At 45.2% G+C, this 26569-nt stretch overlaps 2 protein-coding genes and 1 long non-coding RNA gene across 3 annotated transcripts; 1 reads left to right on the forward strand and 2 right to left on the reverse strand.

Annotated features, from left to right (window-relative positions):
• Positions 1-3502: 3502 nt before the first annotated feature.
• gpr61 (G protein-coupled receptor 61) lies at positions 3503-8951 on the reverse strand. Its single transcript, XM_052057373.1, has 2 exons — positions 8534-8951; positions 3503-5144 (listed from the first exon to the last, which is right to left on the reverse strand). Exon 2 carries the CDS (start codon positions 4943-4945, stop codon positions 3506-3508), a length of 1440 nt encoding a protein of 479 aa, XP_051913333.1. The 5' UTR covers positions 4946-5144; positions 8534-8951; the 3' UTR covers positions 3503-3505.
• A 5899-nt stretch (positions 8952-14850) lies between these two features.
• LOC127595689 (solute carrier family 35 member E2A-like) lies at positions 14851-26310 on the reverse strand. Its single transcript, XM_052057387.1, has 9 exons — positions 25412-26310; positions 22219-22673; positions 21438-21573; positions 21060-21187; positions 20413-20533; positions 20272-20325; positions 20122-20194; positions 19470-19615; positions 14851-17754 (listed from the first exon to the last, which is right to left on the reverse strand). The coding sequence occupies exons 2-9, from the start codon at positions 22499-22501 to the stop codon at positions 17520-17522; spliced, it is 1176 nt and encodes a 391-aa protein (XP_051913347.1). The 5' UTR covers positions 22502-22673; positions 25412-26310; the 3' UTR covers positions 14851-17519.
• LOC127595709 (uncharacterized) lies at positions 24610-25633 on the forward strand. Its single transcript, XR_007961310.1, has 2 exons — positions 24610-24853; positions 25283-25633. It is a non-coding gene; the product is annotated as an uncharacterized LOC127595709 (long non-coding RNA).
• Positions 26311-26569: the final 259 nt, after the last annotated feature.

Genomic DNA, 26569 nt, shown 5'->3' on the forward strand with positions numbered 1-26569 from the left:
GATGCTGACATAATGAAAGGTGGTCATAAATGTAGCTTTACGGAGCCCCATCGTGACAACCTATCTTCTTGAGAACATTCACTCGGTTAATTGTAGCCTGTCACAAAGGTCACACTGTTTGAAGTGCTTCTGTTCGCCACAGGAGTTGCTTTCTATGGCCAAACATAAAAGATGTGACTCACTCTGTCCGACGGGGCGCAGAAGTACACGGGATTGGAAGCAAAAAAAAAAAAAACATGGTCAGGAAGTAGAAGATGAGCCTCAGGTGGTGTCATGGTGGAATCTGGGCTCTGCTTTGCGCTCTCTGCCTCTCTCTCACTTACTCATTCGACACACACACAAAAGGAGGAGACAACCATGACCAGACCTCTGATGTTTTTGATGTGTTGAACGCTGTGGAGAAGATAAATGATGTTAAGTACGGAGCGCCGTCTAACTGTGTGCATGGGTGGCGTCTACTTTGTTTTGGTGTTTTCGAAACCACGCAGGGGGGTTTGCGTTGTTGTGGGCGTGGACGCAGACGACTAGCTTGGCGGCCAATGGAATAGTCTCTTCTCATTCCCTTTAAATTTGGCGTGCAGTCTTTGACATGGCAGAAGTAGGACCTGATTTGACGGAGTTTATGCAGAGGATCAAAGTGTGCAAGGTACGTTTATAAGGAGCTGCAAGCAGACCTCCACTTGTGGCCAGGGCGATCACAGATCACTGCTGTGCGGCGGGCATATGGAGATTGCCTTCCACCCTGATCGATTGTGTTGGTGTGTGATCGGCTTCCCCCACCGCCCCATAACAAAGCTGTGAGCGGGGGTAATTTTAAAAGTATCATAACTGCGCTGCGGCTCGGGTGGCTAATTTAAAAAAGAGAATCAAAATGCTCCCTTCTGCCCCCATTCGTGAACAAGACCCCAATATACTTGAACTCCTCCACTTGGGGCAAGATCTCCTCCCCGACCCGAATGATGCGGACGTTGTACTGGTCTGTCGTGGTGAAGAAGGAGCTGAGCCAAAGGGCGAAGCTCTCAATTTACCGGTCGATCTACGTTCCAACCCTCACCTATGGTCACGAGCTATGGGTCATGACCGAAAGAACGAGATCCCGGTTACAAGCGGCCGAAATGAGTTTTCACCGCAGGGTGTCCGGGCTCTCCCTTAGAGATAAGGTGAGAAGCTCGGTCATCCGGGAGGGGCTCAGAGTCGAGCCGCTTCTCCTCCACATCGAGAGGAGCCAGATGAGGTGGCTTGGGCATCTGATTCGGATGCCTCCTGAGCGCCTCCCCGGTGAGGTGTTCCGGTCATGTCCCACTGGGAGGAGACCCAGAGGAAGACCCAGGACACGCTGGAGAGACTATGTCACCCAGCTTGCCTGGGAACGACTCGGGATCCCCCGGGAAGAGCTAGACGAAGTAGCTAGGGAGAGGGAAGTCTGGGCTTCCCTGCTAAAGCTGTTGCCCCAGCGACCCGGCCCCGGATAAGCGGTAGATGATGGATGGATGGATGGATGGAATCAAAATGATCAGGGATCACAATCACATCCATGACACAAATCCGTGGAGCTCAGAATCTGCCTACCTGCATCTTGATCAAATTCACCAAAATAGCGTTACGCCACCAGCGCTGAAACGTAGACTCAGCGTAGCGCAGAGCCATCTGCCAAATTCTCAAACACAATAATGGACACTTGCGCCGGCATGAAACTCAAGGTGGGTCAGTTTTTGTCATGTCAAGCGGTGTCCGGCCCCTCCAAAATCGTCAGGGAAAAAAAACCTGTTGACTAAAATGAAGAATGAGAGTCATTTTTTTATAGGTTTGACATACACAGAAAACAAAGAGGAAAAACATTTGGGCACTTTATACACACACACACACATTTTGTTTTGTGTAAAAAATAAAACGACTAAAAGAAATCCATTTGATTTAATGGTGAGTTGATGTGTCATGAGTGCCTTCATCATGACCCCAAATTTGTGTGACGTTACATCGATTAAACTGAGAAGATGCTGGAAGTCAGGCTGAGATCATTAAATAATAACGACAATAATAAAAAGCTAAGGCAAGTGAACGTATTAAAGCAGTACAAAGAAATAGTCATGAGCGCTCGTCCTAAATAACCACATGCAAATTGTCGAACATTTCGGACGGCAGTGATTTTTATCTTGTGCTGAATAATTTGCCCCCCCCCACCCCCCCATTGCTCTACATTAAGCTTTTAACACTTTTGAAGGAGTGTGACAACAACAAAATCAACCAATTTCTTTCATCATGGCTCCCTGTAACAAAGGGACCTTTTTTTTTTGTCCTGGCTTCCAGCAGACTGCAAACCTTTCCATCGGTCTTGAGTTGCCACTCCTGTAATCAATATCTACTCTAGACATAGGCAACAGGAAGAATGAGCATAGACTCGACATGACATATAAACAGATTGTGTCCCGTGTCATTTTCTTTGGAACAGTAATCACGACTTGTGCAAAGTGTTTTGTGTATTTCACCTGAGACGGAGACACTTTCACTTTTAAAGCTAAACGAGGCCAAAGGCAATAAGCTCACAAATGAGTATTGTAATTGTCACAACCGCACGTTTGTGTAGCCACAACACGCGAGCTTGTGTCAATCACAAACACGGGCGCAGTCACTTTGCTCTGTGTACCCGTCAACACGCAGGACGCTGTAGCTAACAGTATTAAGAAAGACTTGTTTCGTAAAGTCCCGGTGGAGCCAAACTGAGCCACAATCTAATAATTGCAACAAATACCTGTCACGTCAAAATATTCTGCACAGGAACACACATGTACGGTCGCCATGGAGTCCAACACGTAGCCTAATTGGAGTGCTGAACATGAGTGTAGATCAGGGGTCACCAACGTTTTTGAAAGTGAGAGCTCCTTCTTGGCAACACACATTGTTGTGAAGCGCTACCACTTTGATACACGTTTCTGAAATCACAGCTTTGCTCCTGTCCCCGTGAATAACGTTGTTATTACTATATGCTCTCACTAATAATTAATTAACTGCATTTATGTGAAGACACTGATTACGCTCGTGATTTCTTCCAATAATTAGGAAACAGATAAATATCAATCAATGAGTCAGACTTTATTTATATGAACCCCTTCCAGCGTTGATATCTTAAAATGATCACTTTGAAAAATCTTCATGGAAAAGGACAATCTCCTATCACGTGTGAGCTATTTTTAGAACAGGCCTGCCGGCTACTCGTGCAGTCCTTGGGGGGGCTCCCTGGAGGCCGCGGGCAACATGTTGGTGACCCCTGGTATAGATTGCACATAGGACACAAAGAGATTCCTTGTTTATGCCTTTTTCTGACTTTGAACTAAACCAATGTTTGTCTGGGCAGAGGGGGTGGGGGGTGGGGGCTGCAAGATCACAAGTCTCAATGTGAAATTATTTTGGTGAGGAGATTAAAATCACAAGGCTGACAAAAAAAAGATAAACATGGTGACAACAAATCAAGAGAACATCTCTCCATTTGAGAGATTTCATGAGTTTTTCATGAAATGAAGTCCTGAACTCGATTATTATATACGATGGGCGAGGGGGTTACATCGCCGGTATTGTTTTTGGCATTTCCCAGTTGATTGTTGAGTTTTTGACGTTGTACAAACTCTGAGGTTTCTTCAAGAATCTGCCCTGGGATGTGGAAGTCAGCTGGCACGTTGTGCGGAGCAGATGATTCCCGAAGGCCTTCGTGTTCCGTCTCCTCTTGACTCGCACGGCTGTGCGAGTTGCACGGCTCCAAATTGCACGCCGTGCCCTGAAGGAACTGCATGAAGTTCTCCTCGATGGAGGCCTCGCGGCTGGGCAGCTGCTCCCCCTGACCGGATCCGGCCCACTTGAAAAGGCAAGCCAGGTGGCGGCCGAGCTCCTCCCGAATCTGCCGATTGAGGCAGCCGTAGAAGAAAGGGTTGGAGGTGAAGCAGAAATAGCCGATCCACGTGACCACATCCTCCAGCTGGCCGAGGGAGGCGGGCGAGGAAGACGCCACGGCCGAATAGAGATGGAAAGAAAAGTACGGCAGCCAGCAGCAGAGGAACTGGCCTCCCACCGCTACCAGAACCGCCGCGGCCTTCCCACCTCCAAAGGTCCTTTGGGGAGTGTTGCGGGAATCCGTCCCACCAAGGCTGGCGGCCACGGTAGAGCGGCTGCCGGTAGATTCCGAGCGTTGCCGCGGCGCCTCCATCCAAGTAGGCAGCGGGCCGTGATGCATGGCCGCCACTCGGGCCACCTTGAACATGTTGCAGTACACCACCAGAATAATCAACACGGGACACAGGAAATAGATGAACGTGAAGAAGACCATGAAGATCAGACGTGTGGTCCCGCCTCCCGCCCAGTGGAGGGAGCAGTGCGTCCGAGCGGGGATGAGCGGCGGACTCCACGCCGCCGCCCGGTTACCTTGAAGCAGCCACCCCAGGAAAGGCAACGTTGACACGGCGACGGCTTTAATCCAGACCCCCACCAGCACCGCCACCACCACCCCGACCGTCATCTTCACCTCGTGGCGCATGGGATGCACAATGTAATAGTAGCGCTCCACGTTGATGGCGCAGATGGTGAGGATGGCCGCGCTCACCAGGCAAACGCTCAAACACAGGTAACTTCGGCACAGGGCCTCGTCGGCCAACACCCGATCGGGCACCATCCCGAGAGGCATCAACACCAGCGCCGCCAGCAGGTCCACCAAGCACAGGTGGAACACAAAGGCAAACTTGCGCAGATGCGGCGTTTTGCTGATGACAATCATCACGGCAAGGTTCCCCACCACGGTCAGGACGTCCATGATGAGCATGGCAAACAGAGCCACGGACTGATTCACGTCTATTCCGTCCCGGCTCACGTTGGAAGCGTTTGCTTGTCGCGAGAGGTGAAACGGGGGGAGTCGCAGGAGAGAAGCATTCCGGGAGGGACTCGGTGTGACGAGGTGCTCCATGAGAGGGTGGAATGTGGAGGAAAGAGTCCGTTGAGTATTACGGGCCCATCACCCATCCTCCACCGCCGGAGCGTGCCACAGAGAAGCTCAGGAGGTTGATCCTCGATTGAGTCTAGATCTCAAGCGGGTCACAGGAGCCCCCGCACCCTTGAAGATGGAGCCGCTGAGACCCTCCACTGTACTCTGTAGCTGGGAAAATCTGAAAGAAAATACACATTCTCAATTACAAGAAGAAGTGTAGTTTTGTGCAAGCATTGATATTTGTTTCCAAAACATTCAATAACTCACATTAACAACAGCAATAATAATAAGAATAATAATAGGAGACGCCTTGATGGTCCAGTGGTCATCCACCTCACAATCAGAGGTCATGGCCTTCCTGTGTGGAGTTTGCATGTTCTCCCCGGGCCTTCGTGGGTTTTCTCCGGGCACTTCGGTTTCCTCCCACATTCCGAAAACATGCACGGCAGACTGATTGAACACTCCCAAGGTGTGAGTGTGAGCGCGGATGGTTGTTCATTTCTGTGTACCCTGCGATTGGCTGGCAACCGGTTCAGGGTGTCCCCCGCCTACTGCCCGAACAGCTGGGATAGGCTCCAGCAACCCCCGCGACACTTGTGAGGTTAAAGTGGATCGGAAAATGGATGGATGGATGGATAATAATAATACAAGCGGCCAGAACGAGATTCCTCTGCAGAAGCTCAGTCATTCAGGAGGGGCTGTAGAAGTGCTGCCCCTCCACATTGTGAGGAGCTAGATGAAGTGGTACGGGCAGCTGATCAGGATTCCACCTGGATGCATCCTTGGTGAGGTGGTTCGGGCATGTCCCACCAGGAGGAGTCCCCACGGAAAACCTAGGACACTTTCGGCTGTCCTACGAAATGCCTCAGGATCTCTCTCAAATACATATAAATATATATATATATATACATATATATATATACTAGCTGGTTCGCCGCCCTCTGGGCGGCTCATCAGCTAGTTCCTGCGGAAGGCTGGTAAGATGGGCCTTCGGCCCACAAAAGTGTTGTTGCTTGGTTCAACTTTTTGTTCATCTTCATTGCTTATCGCGAAAATAAAGAGATGTTTAGCTCTACTAAATAACTAACAATTTCATTGCAATGCTTGTGGGTAGACAACATTTTTTCGCTAAGATGCCCGCGCGATCGTAGTGAGCCACTGCCTGAGCGGCGCAGTGGCGGTGCGCAGCGGCGCGGTGAAGTAGGTACGTTTTGAAAAGGGACAGACAGAAGGACAGACCGCGTGCGGGACGACGCGCAATATATATAGAGATATATATATATACATATATCTCTATATATATATGAATAAAGCAAATTGTGTGTCCCATCCAGAGGTTTTGACAAAAACATGTTTGCATTGTCCATGGGGATGAATGCGTATGCCAGTAGTTGTCAGTTTCCCTTGGAGGGCCGTTGTGACTGAAACCACATAAAGAAGTCAAGAATGGTTTACTCAGCAATTGTTCAAGTAACTGTTATGAGAGGTTTGCTCATGAGAAAATCCTTATAATCGCTCTATTATTTATTGCATATGAGGATTTGAATTTTTGGTCCAGATTTTAGCAAACATCATGGAAGTTGACATGTTGAACTTGCTGTCGCGGGCCACTTCAAATGATGTGGCAGGCCACATCTGGCCCCCAGGCCTCGCGTTTGACACCATTAGTCTACAAGATGATCAGGCCAGGGTGTACGCCGCCTCTCGCCCAACATTATCTGGCCGAGGCGATGGCACACCTGCGGTCATGAGGATAAGCGGTATAGAAAAGGGATGGATGGAAAATAACAGAAAACAATTACCATGTTTACCCTTTCAGGGACGGTGGTTACACCAGTGGACAGCTTATCATGGTATCAGGTTACAAGGTGTATGAACAGGTTAATGTCAAGTAACAGTAAAGAAAGAAAGAAATGGAAAAGGTAATTATCGAGTCTACATTATTGGAAAAACTAATAAAATGGTTCGAATTAAACCCAAACCGGTGCTAATTCAAGACGACTCCACAATTATAAGATTGAACTGCTCTTGCATTGTGTAAACCACGACACCCTCAGAAGTCACATAAATTGTTCAACTGCCAGGGATTTGGGCTTCACCACTCCAATGCTTCACAGTGAAGATTCATTGACGCTTCGAGTCATCCTCACTTTTTGCGCTCCTGCCTGTGTGGACCTTCACGTGGTATCGAGTTTGGCATCTGCATGTTCAGATGGTGCGCCTCTCGAGGCAATCAGAGCCGCAGGGAAATGCTCAAAGCCAGCGAGGACCTTATGTTCCCCCTTCAAGAGTCAAAAACAAACTCGAAGATAAAAGTTTTTGTCTCTGGGTTGTCCACAGCAATTGAGAAGCCGATTGAGTTTCCAGATCTCATGGTAGTAATCGGCAGACAGTCATTTGCTGCTCATTTAAGAAGTGTTGCAAAAAGCGTGCAAAGGAGCATCGCTGGATGATCATTTGATCGCTGGTACATTTCCATATGCCGTACACCTGCATGGGCGCTTTTTTTTTTTTTCCATCCGGCATGCGAGCGAGGCGCCTGCTCTTTTCCTGCCCACATGTACAGAGCTAGCGTCACAATAATCATAGGTCAAAGGGTGACAGTCACCTTCAGTTAATTAGGCGAAGCATAAACAACGTCTCCCCGTGCCGCAGATAAAGTAGACGCACTCTCTTGACAGTTTTCGTCGTTTGCATCAGTATGGATTGTTTTTAGCTTCTTTTTTTTTCACATCGTGTTGGCAAAATACACACAGACAACTTGCTCGAGGTGGTAACTCCATCACGGAAGGCATCAATCAATACAAAATCGTTGCACTTTTTCAGGCAAGGAATTCTATTTGGTTTTGTGTCATTAAGAAGCAGTGGATTATACTAGAAGGGAATACTGTATTTCTGATGCAATGGCAGAATTAAAAATTCATAGAATGTACTTCAATGACGGTCTACTGTAAGATTTTCACTTCCCATACATTATCAACGACTGATTCATTAAAAAAAAAAAAACTTTCCGAACTAATTATTATTATTATTGCCATTCTTTGTCAGCTGACAAACATGAAGGGGCCCTATTACAAATGAACAAAGGAGCGAGTTTCACTAAATGTCTAATTGGTTGAATACATTTTGGTGGCGCAACACCTGATATCACGCTTCCCTTAAATTAAATTAAAAACACATCGCCCATCTGTGGGCAGCAATGAAACTCTGAAACTTCCAAATATTCTCCCCCCAGCTTCAACAGAGTCTGCATGGCTGCCAACGGGAAACCATATGACCCGATCATGCACATGACACCATGAGGTGAAAACCAGCCTGTTGTTCTCTTCCACTTTTTGACTCAGTTTGGAAAACCGACATAAAAAAAAAATAGATTGTACACAATATGACATAAGAAACCTTCATATGATCCTCTTGTGTCACATTTTAGCATTGACCCAAATCTTTCCTGCACCCCCAAAATACAAACACACACGCACACACACACTCCAACGGGTGCACCCATTTCCATTTACAGGGAAAGTACACGTGCGTGTGATAATACAGTATCATGCCTCATCAACATACCTCCGTCGGGAAAGCGCTGCTCACTCCTGCGCAGGTTCACAGTCTGCTGGAAGAACGCTGACCTGTTTCGGTGACTCTCTCAAACACACGCACGCACACACACTCAGGCGCGCGCAAAGCCAACATAGTCATACATACACCTCCATGCATGCGCGAGACATTCAGGCAATGTGGATGGTGGATGGATGTGCTTTGAAGGAGGGATGGAGGGGTGGAAGAGAAGGGAGATACTGCTGCGTCTCCTCCTCACCTGGCCCCTTTCATCCCCTCCTACTCGAACCCTCCCCCCTCTCACTGACTGACCACCCGCCCGATCTTTCCACATGCGCGTGCACACACGCACACACACGCACGCTCACACGCAAGCACGCGCAGACACACACACACCCAGTGGCTTCAGTAGGCGCCCAGGGCAACTGCAGCAGCATGCAGAGCTGAGAAGCGGGGTGGGTGGGCAGGCAGCACCAAGCCTCACAGCTCTCCGCTGGGTCCTAGTGCTTGACCGAATCGGGTTTTTATTCATTTTCGTTTGAAAGTAAAAAATAAAAAAAAGACACAATGTAACCCCCCCCCCCCCCCCCCAAAAAAGAACAGATTTTCACATTTTAATTTCTCAGATACCAAATATATAATATATAATGTGTCAGGTTTACGTGATCCGTACGTTTGGTAAAAAATACTGTATATATAAAATTAGCAAAGCATTAGCTTGTGAGCTGTCTGGACCACGGCCATGATCTATCAGCCACATTCACGCACAATTGTGTGTTTAGAGAAGGGCGGCCAAATCTATTACCTGGTATTTCTGAAAGATCTACTAAAAGTTGGGCCGGCCATGGCAATCTATTTGACCCTTGGCCACCCCAAAATGCGATCATATATTGATTTGTAAGGTCAACTCTCAAATGACATGGGCCTCAGTGAAAGTGATTATAGGTAGAATGTTCACACATAGTATGTTAACATACAGCAAAAAAAATAAAATAAATAAACTACAAAAAGCGCAGAGTCGGTCAATAAGAATTTCATATCCTGTTCTGTAGTCCCACACAATTACAAATGAGAATTTGTACTGTTAGCTACAACGCTCACAGGTAGTATACTAAGATATAGGAGAAAAAAAAGCAACCCAAGTACTTCGGACACCAAGAGAGATTCATAAGGGCATCATATTTTGGCCTGTAGTACGCAATGGATAGCTGTGCGTGACGTCATCAGTATAGCTTTGTCTGCCATGTTAGAGGTCCACATCAGAAAACTAAGCTAGGTTTGAAACTGAGAAACTGGATTAACTCGTGGGGGTTTTTTTTCTCTGTTTTGCCCCAATGAGTTCATAGCAGCAATTTAATACATTTTCCAATCTCCTTAGATGTGCGATGATGGAAGCTTAAAAAAGCAAACTGAATATACAGAGACGTTGACATGTCACAATATATACATATCATCGTTTATGATATATATATATATATCATAAACGATGATCCGACGATCTCATTGCCTAAAACAGCATTGATTTTGACAAATATTAGGCTCAAGGCTAGGTGGTGGTTAGCATGCTAAGAATCCCATATTTGCCATGTGTCTGTGCGTTTAATATAATACCAAGGCAACAATTGGCCAATATCCAACGTATAAATCTGTTAATTTAGAGAACTGATATAAAATGTGAACATACTGTCAAAGGAGACAGGTACAATGTGGAACATGCGTTTCCCAACAATGCTAAGTGCTAAAAGTTTGCATCTCACCGAGAAAGCTAGAATTGAATTTTGGGTTTCGACATACTTATTTGCAAAACGACTGTAAGCGTTTGTAAACGGTAGTAGGATTAAATTTTTTCGCCACTGCTAGATACCATGTGATCATGGTTCCAATATGTCCACACATTCGTGCGTAGCAGTCGCCACTCGTGAGATGGAAGCAGCCATTCTCCACATGGATCATTGTGCCATGAAGAAAAATAATGCGCAATGAGGTGGATCTTATGTTTTACAACACCAGTTTGAAAAAGTTTTAAGACACGAATAATAGAAGAAAGCAGTGAAGCAGTTCGAGAAAGACAAATTTGGAGAGAAAAGTGCCGACATGCACCGCCCTGTACGTAATAAAGTTTTTTTTTGTGTGTGTGATATTTTAGGATTTACACCTCATTCATTTCCATATGATCAAAATCGCTCATTGACGGTGAAAGTCAAGGAACGTGGCTAATGACAGAGGTGACCCCATGACTTTTGCCGACATTCATCATCAAAGTTGACAAATCGAACACCCTTGCAAGCATTTGCCACTCACTAAGTGAGATACCACCTGAAAGATTGCCTTCAACAAAGTGTTCATAACAAACACAGATAGCCAGAGTGAGATTGACTTTGCTGATTGGCGAAAAAGCTACAAATCTAGGAAGCTACAAATTCCGTTTGCTCGCCCTGATTCAAGGTTGGTGCTAGTAAACTGTAAAAAGAAACTTTATAACCCTAAACTGCACAGTTGGTAAAAAGATCATTTTCCTAACATTGGCCGTCAATCTAATTTGTCTATTGAGACTCTCACGGAGGATCGGAACATCACGCATGGATCTCCAACATGCCAGCGGCCGCAGCCATATGCAGGGGTGCATGCTGTCATGGTAAAAAAAAAAATCTACTGATAAAATGATAACATGTTCATAGTTGCTATGCCGTGAATATATAAAACGACACTGCGGTCCAGAATAAGAAAATATATGGGCCCGAACAGGGTTAGGGCACAAATAGGAAATAACATTCGAAAGCGAGTTTAAACCGATTTTAAGTGTGTGTGTGTGTGTGTGTGTCCTGTGACTGCACTCGTGTCTGGGGCCTTGTTGCATTACAGAAATAGCAGATACTTGCACAAGACGGCAGCGCCAATCACAGGGGAGGGAAATACAATGGTTTCCATGGCAACACTGATTTCAGCCTTCCTGCTTACACCCTGCGCCCCTTCCAACAACAACCTCCATCATCACCACCACCGACCCCCCCCCCGATAGTTTACCCGAGGGAGACAGCAAAAATGCTACGGCTGTACCATCGGTGCACGCACACAGAGCCAGGCATGCACGCTACCATCCACAACAACTGCATTAATGCTGGCCAACTTTACAGCCACAAAGATCACATTTTAAATACACACATATCAAAGAATCCGGCAAATAGAAGTTTGTCTTTGCCACTTTTCTTTCAACAAGTGCTTCAATAACATTGGTCAACAATTTTCTTTTAAATCAGAGATGCAAGTAAACTTTTCAAAATGTTTTGGGGTTTTTTTGTTTTTTGCTCGCACATCAAGTTTCATCATCATTCCCATCATATAATATTGGAATATATTATTATATCTCTGAAACGCCATCGCTATAAATGAGACCACATGGTAAAATTTATATTGCGCAAGCATTTACATATCAAACTTCAAAACGAAAATCTCAAAAATCTAATGCGCAACAACAAAAAAAAGTAGGCATGTTTTGGAAATGATTGTATAAGCGCAAATAACCAAATCTAAAGTGTTTTTTGTCGTTGTGTATCGCAACTTTTATTGAACCCCATCTGTGACATAAAACAACAACACAAACAGCTAACAATCGAAACTGTCACAAGAGTTTGCACACTGAGCTCAATTTTAATGCTAACACAAATTTACTTCCTCGGGTTGAAAACTGGGCCTATTTAGTTGAACACAAAGCTGGTATCATGTTGCATTAATGGCAACAGGTCGATCGATACACAGGCTAATTGTAAACTCTGCCATCTAAAAGAAGAGCACTTAATACTTGAGCGTGTCACTCTAGGTCACTGGCATAGATTGATAAACAAAGCTATACACAATTTTTGCAGTGAATAAATGGTAACTTTCTAATTAAATGACATTGAATAATTTCCCAGCACAGATGTCTGTCAATCGCTGCTGTATTATTTTCCTTTTTTTTGGGCAAGACCAAATGCCATCTTAGTATTTAAAGTATTGAAAATAATAATAATAAGAAGAAGAAGAAGAACATTTGGAATGCCCCCATTTGCCTTGATCTCAAATATTACCAGTAGGGGGAGTGTGCACATTTGTATGGAATGTGAACTTTAGTGCACGAAGGTGACTACAATGCACCATTATAAATTGCAGGTGAGCAGATTTGTTTGATACATTTTCGTATCTTTGTCATTTTATTTCGTTACCATTAATTTAATACTAACAAAATAAAATGACAAGAAGAATAGCAAAATAAAATTCATTTACTCACCAATGTAGTGCCTGTTCACTGAGCTGCACATCTACGCGAGTGTCCCCAAACGTTTTTAAACGCACCGTAGCTTGTAAGTGCCCAGCCGTGCTCTGATGTTTCCTTACTGCCTTGGGTAAATCCAGAGTGGCTCCAAACACCAAATCGGCCGTTGCAAGCAATAGGCATTCCCAGCAGTACAATTTGCAGCATTTCTCAGAGGCTGTGAGCCACGGGTAACGATCATAATTGCTGGTCTGAAAATGACGGACAAACCCTTTTCCTTGCTGGGACAGGCTAGCTAGCGCAGGAGTTGGGCGACCTCTTCGCACAATATCCAGGTTTTCGTTGAAGGTCCGTCTTGAAAATTGTGTGGAAAGTAGTTCTGCAACCAGGTCAACGTCTTCTTCTTCGGCCATTTTGGGGCCTCTAGCAGGCGCTAATCCAATCACCGAACGCGCACGTCCAGTCTCGAAGTAAGGCATTCTAGCTGGCCCCGGTGTGCAGACTCTTGATCTGATTGGCTATTGCAACCTGACTTGCAACCTGACTGTGCCCGTTCATTTACTGCACACTTTTACTGCGCACGTTCATTTACGCCTGCTCTGTTTAATCTGAAGGCCCCGAGCAACTTTAATTTACCTGGCAACACAAACTAGCTGAAATATGATTGGTTAAAACTCTACCATAATAACTGAGTTATTTATCGAGTGGCTTTCAATGTTATTTAAAATAACATTGAAAGCGACTCAACTAAGTGGAAATAATGTGACTTAAAGAATTCAGAGAATAATTTGGTTTACATATTTATGAAAATAAATAAATGAATTACATTTATGTTATTGTACGCATGTTTAGATAAGATATCCTTTTTGTCCCACACTGGGGAAATTTACAGCCTCCAGCAGCAAGAATGCAGGTAGAAAGAAGAAAAAAAATAAACACCGTAGGTTTGGGGTACAAAACCACGCAAAAGAAAATGGGAAGAAGAAATAAATAAAGTAAAAGGACGAAAAGGCCAGCAGAGAAGGACTTGCTGGCCCGCCACTGGTATATATATATATATATATAGTGTATATAGTGTGTGTACTGATATATATCCACACTGTATATATAAAATATAGGGCAGCCCGGTAGTCCAGTGGTTAGCACGCCGGCTTCACAGTGCAGAGGTACCGGGTTCGATTCCAGCTCCGGCCTCCCTGTGTGGAGTTTGCATGTTTGCAGGGTCTGCGTGGGTTTTCTCCGGGTGCTCCGGTTTCCTCCCACATTCCAAAAAACATGCGTAGCAGGCTGATTGAACACTCCAAATTGTCCCTAGGTGTGAGTGTGAGTGCGAATGGGTGTTCGTTTCGGGGTGCCCTGCGATTGGCTGGCAACCGATTCAGGGTGTCCCCCGCCTGCTGCCCGAAGACAGCAGGGATAGACTCCAGCACCCCCGCGACCCTAATGAGGATCAAGCGGCTCGGAAGATGAATGAATGAATATAAAATATATAACTCCTCTTTAAGCACACGTGACTACCAAGTGCAGACACTCAATGAAGCCTCCAGTACTGTATGTCACTTGATTGAGGCGTATAAATAACAGGACTCCTTTTGAGTTTCACTTTACCACAGTAAAACTTTTCTCAGGGACATTGAATCGATCACAACGAGACTGCTCTCATTGTCGCAGAAGACATTTCTACAAAAAAAGGGGAACGTATTGTCTTGGACATCCAGGTTTGCATTTAAAAGAGCTCAAAGCCCCTTGTTTTGTACAGGGTTGCTACAATAGAGCCCAGAGCACAACTATGTCTGTCTGGAAGATGTTCTCATGAACTGAAAATATGTGGTATTGAGGCTCGGTTCCAGCAACTGACATATTTATTTGGGGTTAAACGCGGGTCTGTCTTGGTGGGCGTGATCAAGCAGAAACTGTTGCCTCTCGGTTTCCACTGCATCCCGTACTGGAATGCACGTGAACAACGACGTGACACCGAAAGTAACCCATTTCAGTTTTGTCCAGTTTTAGGTCTAAAACTGCAAAACTCCATAGATTTTTTTAGGGGGCGTAATGTGATGCATTGCCAACCAGAACCTGAATCAGAATAACTTTATTGTCATTGTACCAAAAGTGCAACAAAATTGAACAAAGACAAACTGTTCAAGTGACATAGAACAACATCGGGGGGGATACAGAACGGGAATCAGCCGGGTCACCTTTATGGCACCTTGTTTTCACAGATTACATAATAAAAACACACACACATACATGAAAGGGGGAGGAGAAATGGGGAGGAAAAAAAACAACCCCTGGCGTTCTTGTAAAAGGAGCACGGTATGGATTTGGAAAAAAATACCCTCAGCAAACAGGCACACGTACACAACATGCAGACTAGCACATGCGGAAGTGTGCTCAAATGTGAGCACACTTGTTATGGTAGTCTGTTGTGTTAAGGATTACCAAGTGACATGTTTACCCAAGCCGCCCTTGAACGCATCATGACCGGTGGCGACGGCGTGGACGATAAATCACAGCCAGACGTAGTCCGAAAAAAATAAAAATGATGGCCAAACCCGCATCCTTCAAGAGGCAAACAAAACTGCAAAGATTTTGACAAACTAGCAATGGAAAACATGAGTTAACATGTTAATGTTGACAATTTTAGACGTACAGTAAACTTGAAAACAGGGCCGACAGTGTGGAATGAGTCTCGTGATCGAAAGCTACGGCCATTCAAATACACGATGGGTCATAAAGTAAAAAGTGTCATCTGTGAGGCTTCTAGCAAACTTCTTTTTTAATCTTGTGGCGTATGATAGGCAGCTCGATGCTTTGCACTTTAAAAAATAATAAAATAAAAACATTTTTTTAACAGACAATGTGAATTGTAGGAAAAACTGATAATCGGCCGTTCAAAACAGGCCTCTTGGCCAAGAGTCCTTGGCAAGAAGACTACACTTCCTCCCTGTCAAATTTCCACACACACTAAGATTTCAGTAAAAAACAGACTCACACAAACTCACGCATGCACACACACACTCACCACTTTGGAACCTTTAACATTGCAAGGAAAAACACCACATTGCGAACCTTCACCAATGGTCCCATTTAAAACTAAAACTATTACAGGATTATTGGGTTGGGGTGGAAACACCTGAGAAGGATGTCAGGGATGAAACAGACAAACATGTTTTGTTAAAAACAAACAAATCAACCAACGTAAAAAACAATTCTGCTTGCGGAGGCACTGCAATACTGAAATGTAAAACTTAAATGAGAAACCCGCCACCAGACATTTCCCTTTCAGAGACGCGGTTACCTTTGTTGGCAGCAGCATTTTAAAGAATGAGGAAAACCGGTTTGCGAGAGTCGAGCTTGGCGTAATCGAAACGCTTTAAACGGAGGCTCGCCATGCGGGGCATTTCTGAAAGGGGGGGGGGGGGAGAAGACAGCACATGCACAGGCTGCTTGGCTGCTTGATGGCCCCCACACCCCCCTTTGACATCCAACATCACAACCGTTTTGAATCACCTAACTCGTGTTACATCTAATCTCTACGACAACGCAAGTGTTGGTAGAGTAGTTTACCTTTTGTTCACTTGCATGCTTTGAACTTGGTGAGAAAAGCTTGAGGAGGAACATTTTCGCTTTCATAGCTCCATCAAGGTACGGTTGGATGAATTTGGTGGGGAAATACAGGTAGTGTTCTGTTTTCTGTGCATACAATCCATCTTTGATCATTACAGGCGCTACCTCGGGTATCCGAGTTTCCGTATCGCTTATGATCACTTGCGTTTGCTCATCAAACGACGTAGGGAGACGACCCAGCATCAATGAAGTGTAACATCGGATGAAAGTACATATAAAAGCAAATCCTAACAGACACCCCAAAATCCTCCAACATGTTTTCCGAGAAGAGCGGCGGCCGTTTCATCTGCAAATTCAAAACCCGTTTTTTAAAGTGGAATTGTTAACTAGTGATACCCAGCAAGTTGACTGACCCGATGTGCTGCTACTTTTGCCAAAGTAGACGTATTTTGATGCTTGAGATGGCTGTAAAATTTGGGACAGGAAGATTATTATTGTTTTTTTTTTTTTTTTTACCAAAAGCAATTGCCTAATTTGGGAGGTTATTTAAATACATGGATCCTTTTTTTTCAAGCATCTTTAAGCCGTTTTGTCTCTTCAATCTCAGCATGCACTGGGAATGAATTTGATGGCAACTGAGGACGGCGCATTGCCGGAATGCAGTAATGTGACTGTCCTATTTTTAAGACGCATCTTAACTCATTCAGTAGCAGCCATTTCTGGACTAAGTCTGAAAAGACGTTTAAAAACGTCTTTGGCAGTGAATGAGTTAAAATGTGTCAAGTGGCCGAACAATCGACACTTGGGCAGAGGAATCTTTCAAAGCGCCTCTGATGCCCCCCCCCCAAAAGCCGCGGCGTACCACAGATGAGATTCACGGGCACAGCCGAGAATCCAGACGCAAGACAAAATTGCTTCTAAAGAACAGACTCCCTCCCAAAACGCTGAAGGACACCCTGAGCTTCTCGTTTTTGTCAAATGCTTGCTTGTTGCGAACTGCCAAGAAATGTTCCACAGGAATATTAAAGCCGTTGTTTCACCTTTCAACAACAGTCACTTTGACAACACCTGAAATTTGTTATTATTCATATTATGGTCCTCCATGACTGGAATGTGTGCAAGGCGACGAACGTGTCCAGCCAGTTTGGAAAGAAAGAAAAAAAAATCGCAGAGACTTTAGTGAGGCTGCGGCGGACCTCGTTGGATGTTCTGCTCCTGTGGCGATAGTTTGTAGTTCTGCTGTGCAGCCATGGCCAGCATGCGCTGCCGCTGGGCCTGCCTGGCTTTGTTGTACAAGAAAACCCCCACAAACACGAGGACGGTGCCGGTGGCACTGAGCATGGTGATCCGATTGCTGAACACGATGACGCTCAGCCACACGGACAAGGCGTGCTTCACGGTGCTCGCGACGCTGAAGGAGAGACGAGGGAGTTAGTGCGCTCGGAGGAACGCTCGCTCCTCGGTAGAAACGTGACGGCTGCTTTTGCACAAAACCACAGCAGACGTCACCGGAGCTCAACTCAGTCAGCGGCGACGTTTGAGTGAGCGATAGTCGAGAAACGTGGCAGTAAAACACAAGAAGGTTGGCTCGAAGTCTTCAGAGTTCCTACAGCTTCAGCCAAATCAAATTCAAAATGCTTTAAGAGTGATTTTAATTCCATTTGAAATGAATTTTTAGAACAACTTCCCAATGTCGCACGTTGTCCAAAGTTGCTACAAAACATAACGGATGTGGCACCTGCTCTGTTATTTTTTTTTTGTTCCACTGTCGCGCTTGTGCCAATTTTCGATTAAAGTCCATCCATCCATTCATTTTCCGATCCGCTTATTCTCATTAGGGTCGCGGGGGGTCCTGGTGCCTATCCCAGCCGTCTTGGGGCAGTAGGCGGGGGCACACCCTGAACCGGTGGCCAGCCAATCGCAGGGCACACAGAGACCAACAACCATCCGCGCTCCCACTCACACCGAGCGACAATTTAGAGTGTTCAATCAGCCTGACATACCTGTTTTTTGGAATGTTGGATGAAACCAGAGCACCCGGAGAAAACCCACGCAGGCACGGGGAGAACATGCAAACTCCACACAGGGAGGCCGGAGCTGGAATCGAACCCGGTACCTCTGCACTGTGAGGTCGATGCGCTAACCACTCGACCAAGTCATTCGATCAATTCTTTTTTTTTCAAAAATGTGAATATACGTTGAGATTTAAGAATATTTACAATCCGAAATATTACTCGTGGGCGGCCCGGTAGTCCAGTGGTTAGCGCGTTGACCTCACAGTGGAGAGGTACCGGGTAAAATCCCAGCTCTGGCCTCCCCGTGTGGAGTTTGCATGTTCTCCCCGGGCCTGCGTGGCTTTTCTCCGGGTGCTCCGGTTTCTTCCCACATTCAAAAAACATGTGTGGCAGGCTGATTGAACTCAACTCAACTCAACTGTATTTATAGAGCACTTTCACACTCTAAATTGTCTCTAGATGTGAGTGTGAGCATGAATGGTCGTTCGTCTCGGTGTGCCCTGCAATTGGCTGGCAACCGGTTCAGGGTGTCCCCCACCTACTGCCCGAAGACGGCTCGGATGGGCTCCAGCACCCCCCGCGCCCTTTGTCAGGATAAAGCGGAACAGAAAAGGGATGGATGGATGGATGGATGGATGAATATTACTCGTGTATTCAAAAGAAAGTTTAGCCTTTTGGAAGATGGACGTAAGTCCCTTTATGTCCAATTACCGCATTGTTTTTAGATTTGTGGATTGAATGCCTTTCAAAAACTTAAAAGGGGTGAAAAAAAAAGGGTCGATCTGCTGGGAAACATAAACATGTCAAATGTCTCTAGTTGTCTTCCAAACGCTGACATGACGCAAAGACATCAAAAACGGTGGTTTTAAACGGCAGTCGAGGAGGCATTTTGGGTCACGCAGCTCAAGTTGTTGAAGTGCGAGAAGGGAGTGTGGGGGCAAAACAGAAAACATTTTGACGTGCGATGACTTCAAAGCAATTTGCTTGTGCGTGTCGATCCCCCACCCTACACAGAAGTGTTCAAGGGTAGTACATTTGAGAAAGGCGGGGAAGGTTCGACAACACAACCCGAGTGCATCAAGTGTTGAAAAGCCAAAGGAAAGCACTGCACCTGAAAGTAACCGGAGAAACGCGCCCCATCAGCGCGTAGGCAGTGACACTCTGCAGGTGAAACAGGCCGCCGTTGAAGAGCAACAACAAGACGATGTCCCGACTGAAAGTGAAGGTCTGTCCGCTCTTCTCGGTTGCGGGAGTTTCCTGGAAAACACAAACAAGCGTCAGACAAATCCATTCCACCAATGAGCACGGCACCGATATTTCTTCTTTTTTGACCATCATTGATTACCTGCAAGCATTTGAAATCTTTTTTTTTTTTTGGGCAAACACCATTTTGAAACAATGATGGCATGAATAATTTCAGCAAGTTTCACGTCGTCCAATTTCGGCCCAACTGGTAGCAGCCCAACGCTGCAGTTCATGTCTTAAAAAAAAAAATGCTTTCTTCCTACTGAAAGCACATCTTTGTAATTGACATGTTTATATTGGATCGCATGTTCACGTTTCAATAATCATCAACAATCATCAATCAATTATCAATAAATGCTCATATGGTATGACACATGGTAGGTGGTGGCCATTTTTATTGGAAATGGTTACAATGAACTACCGTTATATGGTCGTTATGTCCCTCGATCTACGTTGTCATGAGTTTCGACTGTACCCGCATATCATATTTGATAAAAACGATTCACTCGGTGACCTACCAGGAGGAAAATCCAGGCTGGGATGAGCATTATGATTGCTGATGCACTGGTGTAAAATTGTAGTTCTGGAGGGCTGAAAAAAAATCAAATTTAAAAAAAAAAGTCTCATTTCACTTGTACGACTCCTGTTTTTATTCCTGGTCTTTTTACCTGAATTTATAAGTGTCACCGCTCAACAGTTTCTTGGAGAAGACATTCTGTAAACTGAGACGGGAGGGAACGGGTTGAGACCAAGCGCGCCGCTGCGGCCGTGGTGCGGCACGGCGGATCGGCGGTCGCGGTTTACCGTACCAGTCCATGATGTTGGTGGAGAGCGCGGCGGAGAAGCCGAGCAAGTTGAAGCTGAGCTCTGTGGCCGTGCAGAGAGCCAAGCCCGCCATGACGGGGAACAGCGACAGGTTCACCCACAAGCCTGCGTGACGAGGAGGGTTGGCCAGTGTTCAATGACGATGCGTATTGGGGCAGTCCTTCCAGGGAGTTACATTTTCAAAATTATACTGACCGAATTTGTCAATATACATTTGCCCCCCCCCCACCCCTACAAAGCGATTTACCCGTCTCAATGATCTTGAAGTTTGTTCTGTTCATGCATTGCGTAATTTAACATTTCATGGAAAACTAACGCAAATGACAGGAGAACATCCAATACAACCCCCCCCCCCAAAAAAATGTCAAAAGCAACAACATTAAACATGTTACAAATGATGACATTTTGTTTTACAGTTCTAATGGTAAAAACATTTTTTGCATGAAAAATATTACTTTATTACTATTATTTTTTTGTTGGATAAACAATGACCATTTCAATGATATTTTCAAAATTCATTGAGCAATTCAAATACTCATGTTAGTAAAATGACTTGCTTTTCCAAAAGAAATTCAGCGGGACACGTCTTCACCGCGATTGATGAAATCACCTGAAATGGAAAATGACCCACCTGTGTACTCTCCAAGAATCAACCTGGACATGATGACAGTAAAAATGGGCGCAGAGCTCTTCACCGTCTCGGCAAAAGACACGGCCACATTCTTCAGGCTCACCAAACCCAAGACCACCGTGGTGAACCTGGATATCAAGCAAAGAGATTCTAAGGACACTTAAGAACGAGTGACTTGGGAGGCGTGTTCCGTGATATTACTTCCACCTATTTGGTCGTGTGCCACAACATTTTTCTCGTGTAAAATGACGTCTTCACTCAATAAAGGCCGTTCGTGTTTTCACTTGACAGAAAAATCATGCTTCAAGGTTTGACAAATATTTTCAGCTTTGGAGGAGCGCAGTGCTTTCGATGCACGGCATGCTTTCGGGAAGTCACCTCATCAGTCCAACGAAGAGCATGATCATGATGAAGTTGGGAGGATACTCGCTCCTGGATTTGTGCTGGTAAAGGCAGCAAGGCACAAACATCTTCAGGAAGCCAATTATGGTGGTGGAGAGCATCTGAACCGCACCTGCCCACAAAAAGGAAACAATTAAATACAGATTAGAATTATACTCAATCGGGCTGAACGTGAATTTCAAATCGACACCGTTATGTTTTATATATACAGTCAAACCTTGGTTTTCGTCCATAATCCGTTCCAGAAGGCTGTTTGAAAACCGAAATTGTTTGAAAACCGAAACCACGCTCTTTTAAAAATAAAAGTGTTTACTGAACACATCTGCTCACAATGGAATGCAACACTCGTGTAAGGAAGGTGAGAGGAGTCAAATGGTGCATTCAAGTGCGCTCAGTTCTTTCGAGAACCAAAATTTGTTCGTCATCCGAGGCATAAAAAACGGGAAATTTTTGGTCGAAAACCGAATTGGTTGAGAACCAAGACGTTCGAAAACCGAGGTTTGACTGAGGTTTTGACTGTATGTGTGTGTGTGTATATTATATATATATATATATATATATATATATATATGTTATACACACTGCATTTTACTCTTGCAATCTGATTTGTGACTTACAAATGTTTATATCACACCTGTTTGGTAGAATTTTCTGAAACTGTTGTAATGAACGCTTAAAAGACTGCACATGTTTCGTAAGTTGGTCCACAGTAAAAACAAATGCAAAGTGGAGCAGTTCCCTAGTCGTCCGTCCTTACCCAGCATGCTCGGCTGCCCCTCCAACAGCGACAGGATGTATTTGTTGAGGAACAGGTTACAGAAGCTGAAGAAGTACCATAGGGCCAGGTAGGTGAGGGAGCGGCGGTTCCAGACCCCTGAGCCGGCCTTGATCACCGTGGTCTCTGTGACGACGATCTTCAGCACCTGGTCACTGGGCAGGCTCTCGCTGCGGGCCAACACCACTCGCTCCTCACGGACGCGTGGCGGGAGCAGAAAGCGCCACAGCGATTGCCTGTTGCTTTTTGGCCTGGTGCCCAGCATGGCCCCCTGTTGCCCAGGCCCCCTAGGGAGTTTGGGGCGGGGCTCGGGGGTAACTGGGAGCTAAGCGGTCTGAAACAGTAGCTTGTACGACTAAGGCATCTTCTGATCAGTCACGTGATGTTTTTTGCTCCATCTTGCCTTGAGGACATGTTGGTATTGATGCTTCGAAGACCTGCAACACACAACAGAGAAAAGAGTGACCGCCTGATATATCACAGATTTATTCATTCATTCATTCATCTTCCGAACCGCTTGATCCTCACTAGGGTTGCGGGGGGTGCTGGAGCCTATCCCAGCCGTCTTCGGGCAGTAGGCGGGGGACACCCTGAATCGGTTGCCAGCCAATCACAGGGCACACATAGACGAACAACCATCCATGCTCACATTCACACCTCGGGACAATTTAGAGTGTTCAATCAGCCTGCCACGCATGTTTTTGGAATGTGGGAGGAAACCGGAGCACCCGGAGAAAACCCACGCAGGCCCGGGGAGAACATGCAAACTCCACACAGGGAGGCCGGAGCTGGAATCGAACCCGGTACCTCTGCACTGTGAAGCCGACGTGCTAACCACTTGGCTACCGGGCCGCCCTATCACAGATTTAATGTTTGTTTATTTTGGGAAAGTCTGAATTTAAGAATTGGCACCTTGTGCCATTGCACTGCTGACAAGAGCGCAGTGGGCAAGTGGCCAGGCATGTTGCAATTGGGGCTTCCACGACTTCATTGAAGTTTCTGATTAGAAGGAGACTGTCAGAGATTCTCACTCGGACAGTTGAACACAGACTCGACCCAGGAACAGGTCGTCTTTGACTGCCAGGCATGAGGAACGATCGATCCTTTGAAGCCGCACTAACTCGTGCTCGCTTCTCAAACCGAAACCTGAACCCTCGCAGCTCCTGCTGGCCTTTATTGACAGTACATGCAAATGAGTAGCCTTCCCACGAATTGATACATCTGTAACTTTGCTCAAGGACACATGCGCTCGAGGTCAATCAAGCATGGAACAAAGATAAACGTTTAGACATGATAACATTATAACATTATTTGTCTATTCTCCATCAGAGACCCAAACAAATTTCAATGAGTCCTTGTACGTGTATGTTTAAAAAAAATGTTGTGGATAGTTCTAGTTATTTGACTTTATCAAGAAACATAAGGGCAAATATTATTTCAAACGCAAAGAGGATTCTGTCGTTTTCTTATGCCAAGTACATGTCAAAATTAAGCTTTTTTTCCCCAAGATGGCACCCGAGTAGGCAGCCTTCGGCAAGTGCTCTTCAAGAGCCTTGCTTTTTTTGTTCTTTTTTGCTGTTTTTGTCTTTTGCTTTGGCACATGTTGTTTGTTGTTTCATCGTGTGGACCTGATATGGACTGTTTTCAGCGCTTTTTGGCCACGACATTCGTCAAAGGAGCAGTATCTGTGCTTGGTGCTTCTCGGCAGCACGCCTGTACCAGCATAGATTTTGATTGGGAGGAATGTCGGCGCCATTGACTGTCGGTGCTGGACAGACCTGGGGCGCTTGTGTTTTTTGCGCCTGTAATGGGCAGCATTTTTCACAACCCCGTTTTGTTCAGTGGCTATGTCGGCGCTGTTGGACAGTCGGCGTTGGTGCGGCTGGATGGTTGGCTGCTGAAGTTGAGGATGAGGAGAGAGGAGCAGCGATGCGTATTTGGAACCGTGAGTCGCCGCTTGGAATTGAAATGGATTTCCATGAGACAGGAGAAGTGAACCAATCTCTTTTTTCGTCAATGGATGCTACAGCTTCTTGTTGACTTTGAAACTTAGCTTGTAGCCGACGTGTGCACATTTTGAGCATGACGTCTCTGATCCACTGGTTAAAGGAAACTTTGATTCTCTCCTCTTTCATTTCAAACTGCTTCAAACAACAAAGCGTGTGATGGAAAAGTGGTTAGAATTGCATGACTGTCCGTGTTTTATGTTATGTGTTGTGTTTATTATTTATTTTACGTTATGTAAACTGTTTTGTTAAGCGCTTTGTTACAGCTGCCTCTGTTGTGAAAACGCTATATAAATCAGCGTGTATTGTATTGTATTGTATTGTATGAGTAACTGGAGGCATGGTGGACAAAGACAAATTATCCCAACAGCAATAATGAGCGTGCTAACAAGTTGAAAGTAGTCCTAAAACAGGCTGGTCAACTGTAATGCATAGCGCAAGATAATATTAGTTCGCTAAACGTACATTGTATGAACGACATATTAAGGTTATTGTAACCGTCTTAACAATGGTGTAGACCGAGTATCCTCCACACATTTTGCCATTTATGGCACAACTTGAGCCAGAAGCATGAATGGAAACTACAGTTGCACATTAGACTGCATTACAAGGTAAATAAAACTTTGTACATTCCTAGAAATTTGGTTTTACGACCGGATATTTGGAATGGTATTTTTTTGGTCTATGCATAGTTGCGTTTTATTGTACTGTTTTTCTTATTTCGATTACGTAAAAAAAATCTAAATAAATGGATCGCGGTTGGTGTGAACTCATCTGTTTATATTGGGATGCTGATACACTTTTCAGCCTTACCTTTCAACTCTTGGTTTAAGCGTGTTTTAACAAGTGAACGCGTGGGGGCGGCATGCCCCGCGATAAAAGGAGCAGTATAAAGCGCAGCTCTTCGGTGTGGCATGACTAACGTACATCTATATCTCTTCATGTACCAAATACATGATAATATAATATTATGGCCATAAAGGTTCTGCTTCGCCACATTTACTATTCTTCGACCCTGCTCATTCATTGCAACACGATAGTTGCTGTAGTCTGACCATTGTAAAATTTGAGTGCAAGCCAACCGAGTTCGGAGTGCACCGAGGCCAATAACCTCTGGTGGACACAAGGCACCACATGCCCGTTGTGAAATAAGAAGGAAGGAACAGTACCTGACCACGAACACGAACCGCTCCGTGATGGTGTTCACCCAACGGACCAGCAACACAATCGGGACGACAACAGAAGCAGGAAGTTGCACGTTGACGTTAGCAAGCGGTTGCTCGCGGCAACGTGGGGAGCAAAGGTGCGAAGGCTAAAGGCCAGGCGAGCTGACAGGTCAGCATTCAAGCCATGAGAGGGAATCGCGTGAGGCAATACTTAATGGAGGCAAAGATTTTGTAATCTGCCAGAGAGACTCTTATCAGCTCTCTTGACTTTTGGACGTGGCGGCTAAGTGCGTCAAGCTCATGCGGTGAAGCCACAGTGGCTTGCCTTCAAAATAAAACTCGTCCTACAACCTTGACTGTTTGAATTTCAAAAGGAATTATGGAAATAATTAACTGATAATTATATGTTATACAGTAAATTGATGCAATACTCTCATTTTTTATGGTGGAGATTCTTTTGATAGACATGGCTTCACCATCAATGTTTTATTTTCTTAATAATGTCGTATAGTTCTGTAGTGAGTAAACTTGACCAAGTTTGGGTCATCTTCAGCAATTCCCGCGAGTGGTTTAATTTCATAAAGCACACACAAAATTGACACATTTCCATTTTCTAATCTTCATATCCTCATGAGGATCGCGGGCGTGCTGCAGCCTCTGACAGTTGACTTCGAGCAGAAGCAGGACGACAACCTAAACTGTTCGCCAGCCAGTTGCAGGGCACGTGGAGAGACGAACAACCATTCTCACCCACGTTCCACCTGAGTGGGAACCGATCCCAGGCTACCTGAACAAAAGTCAGGCCTTTACCACTACACTATCAGCAACACTAAGCTATTATTAATAAACGATATTCATTTAAGCAGCAAGTGAGCACATCCGCCTTGCAGTTTAGAGATGCGTGGTTTTCCCCGGGTACTCTGGTTCTTCCCACATTCCAAAAACATTCATGTCAGGTTAATGGAACACTCTAAATTGTCCCAAGGTGCGATTGTGAGTGTGAATTGTTGTTCGCCTATGTGCGCCCTGCGGTCGGCTGGCAACAAGTTGAGGGCATTCATAAAATGGGCCAAATGAAAATGCTCCTGTGGCAAATCGGTTTCCGTATGCAAGAACTTCTTATTTTTCCCATATATCCGATATTGTTTGAAAAATGGGTCT

This window comes from Hippocampus zosterae, chromosome 2 (assembly GCF_025434085.1).
Source record: "Hippocampus zosterae strain Florida chromosome 2, ASM2543408v3, whole genome shotgun sequence".
Taxonomy (NCBI): domain Eukaryota; kingdom Metazoa; phylum Chordata; class Actinopteri; order Syngnathiformes; family Syngnathidae; genus Hippocampus; species Hippocampus zosterae.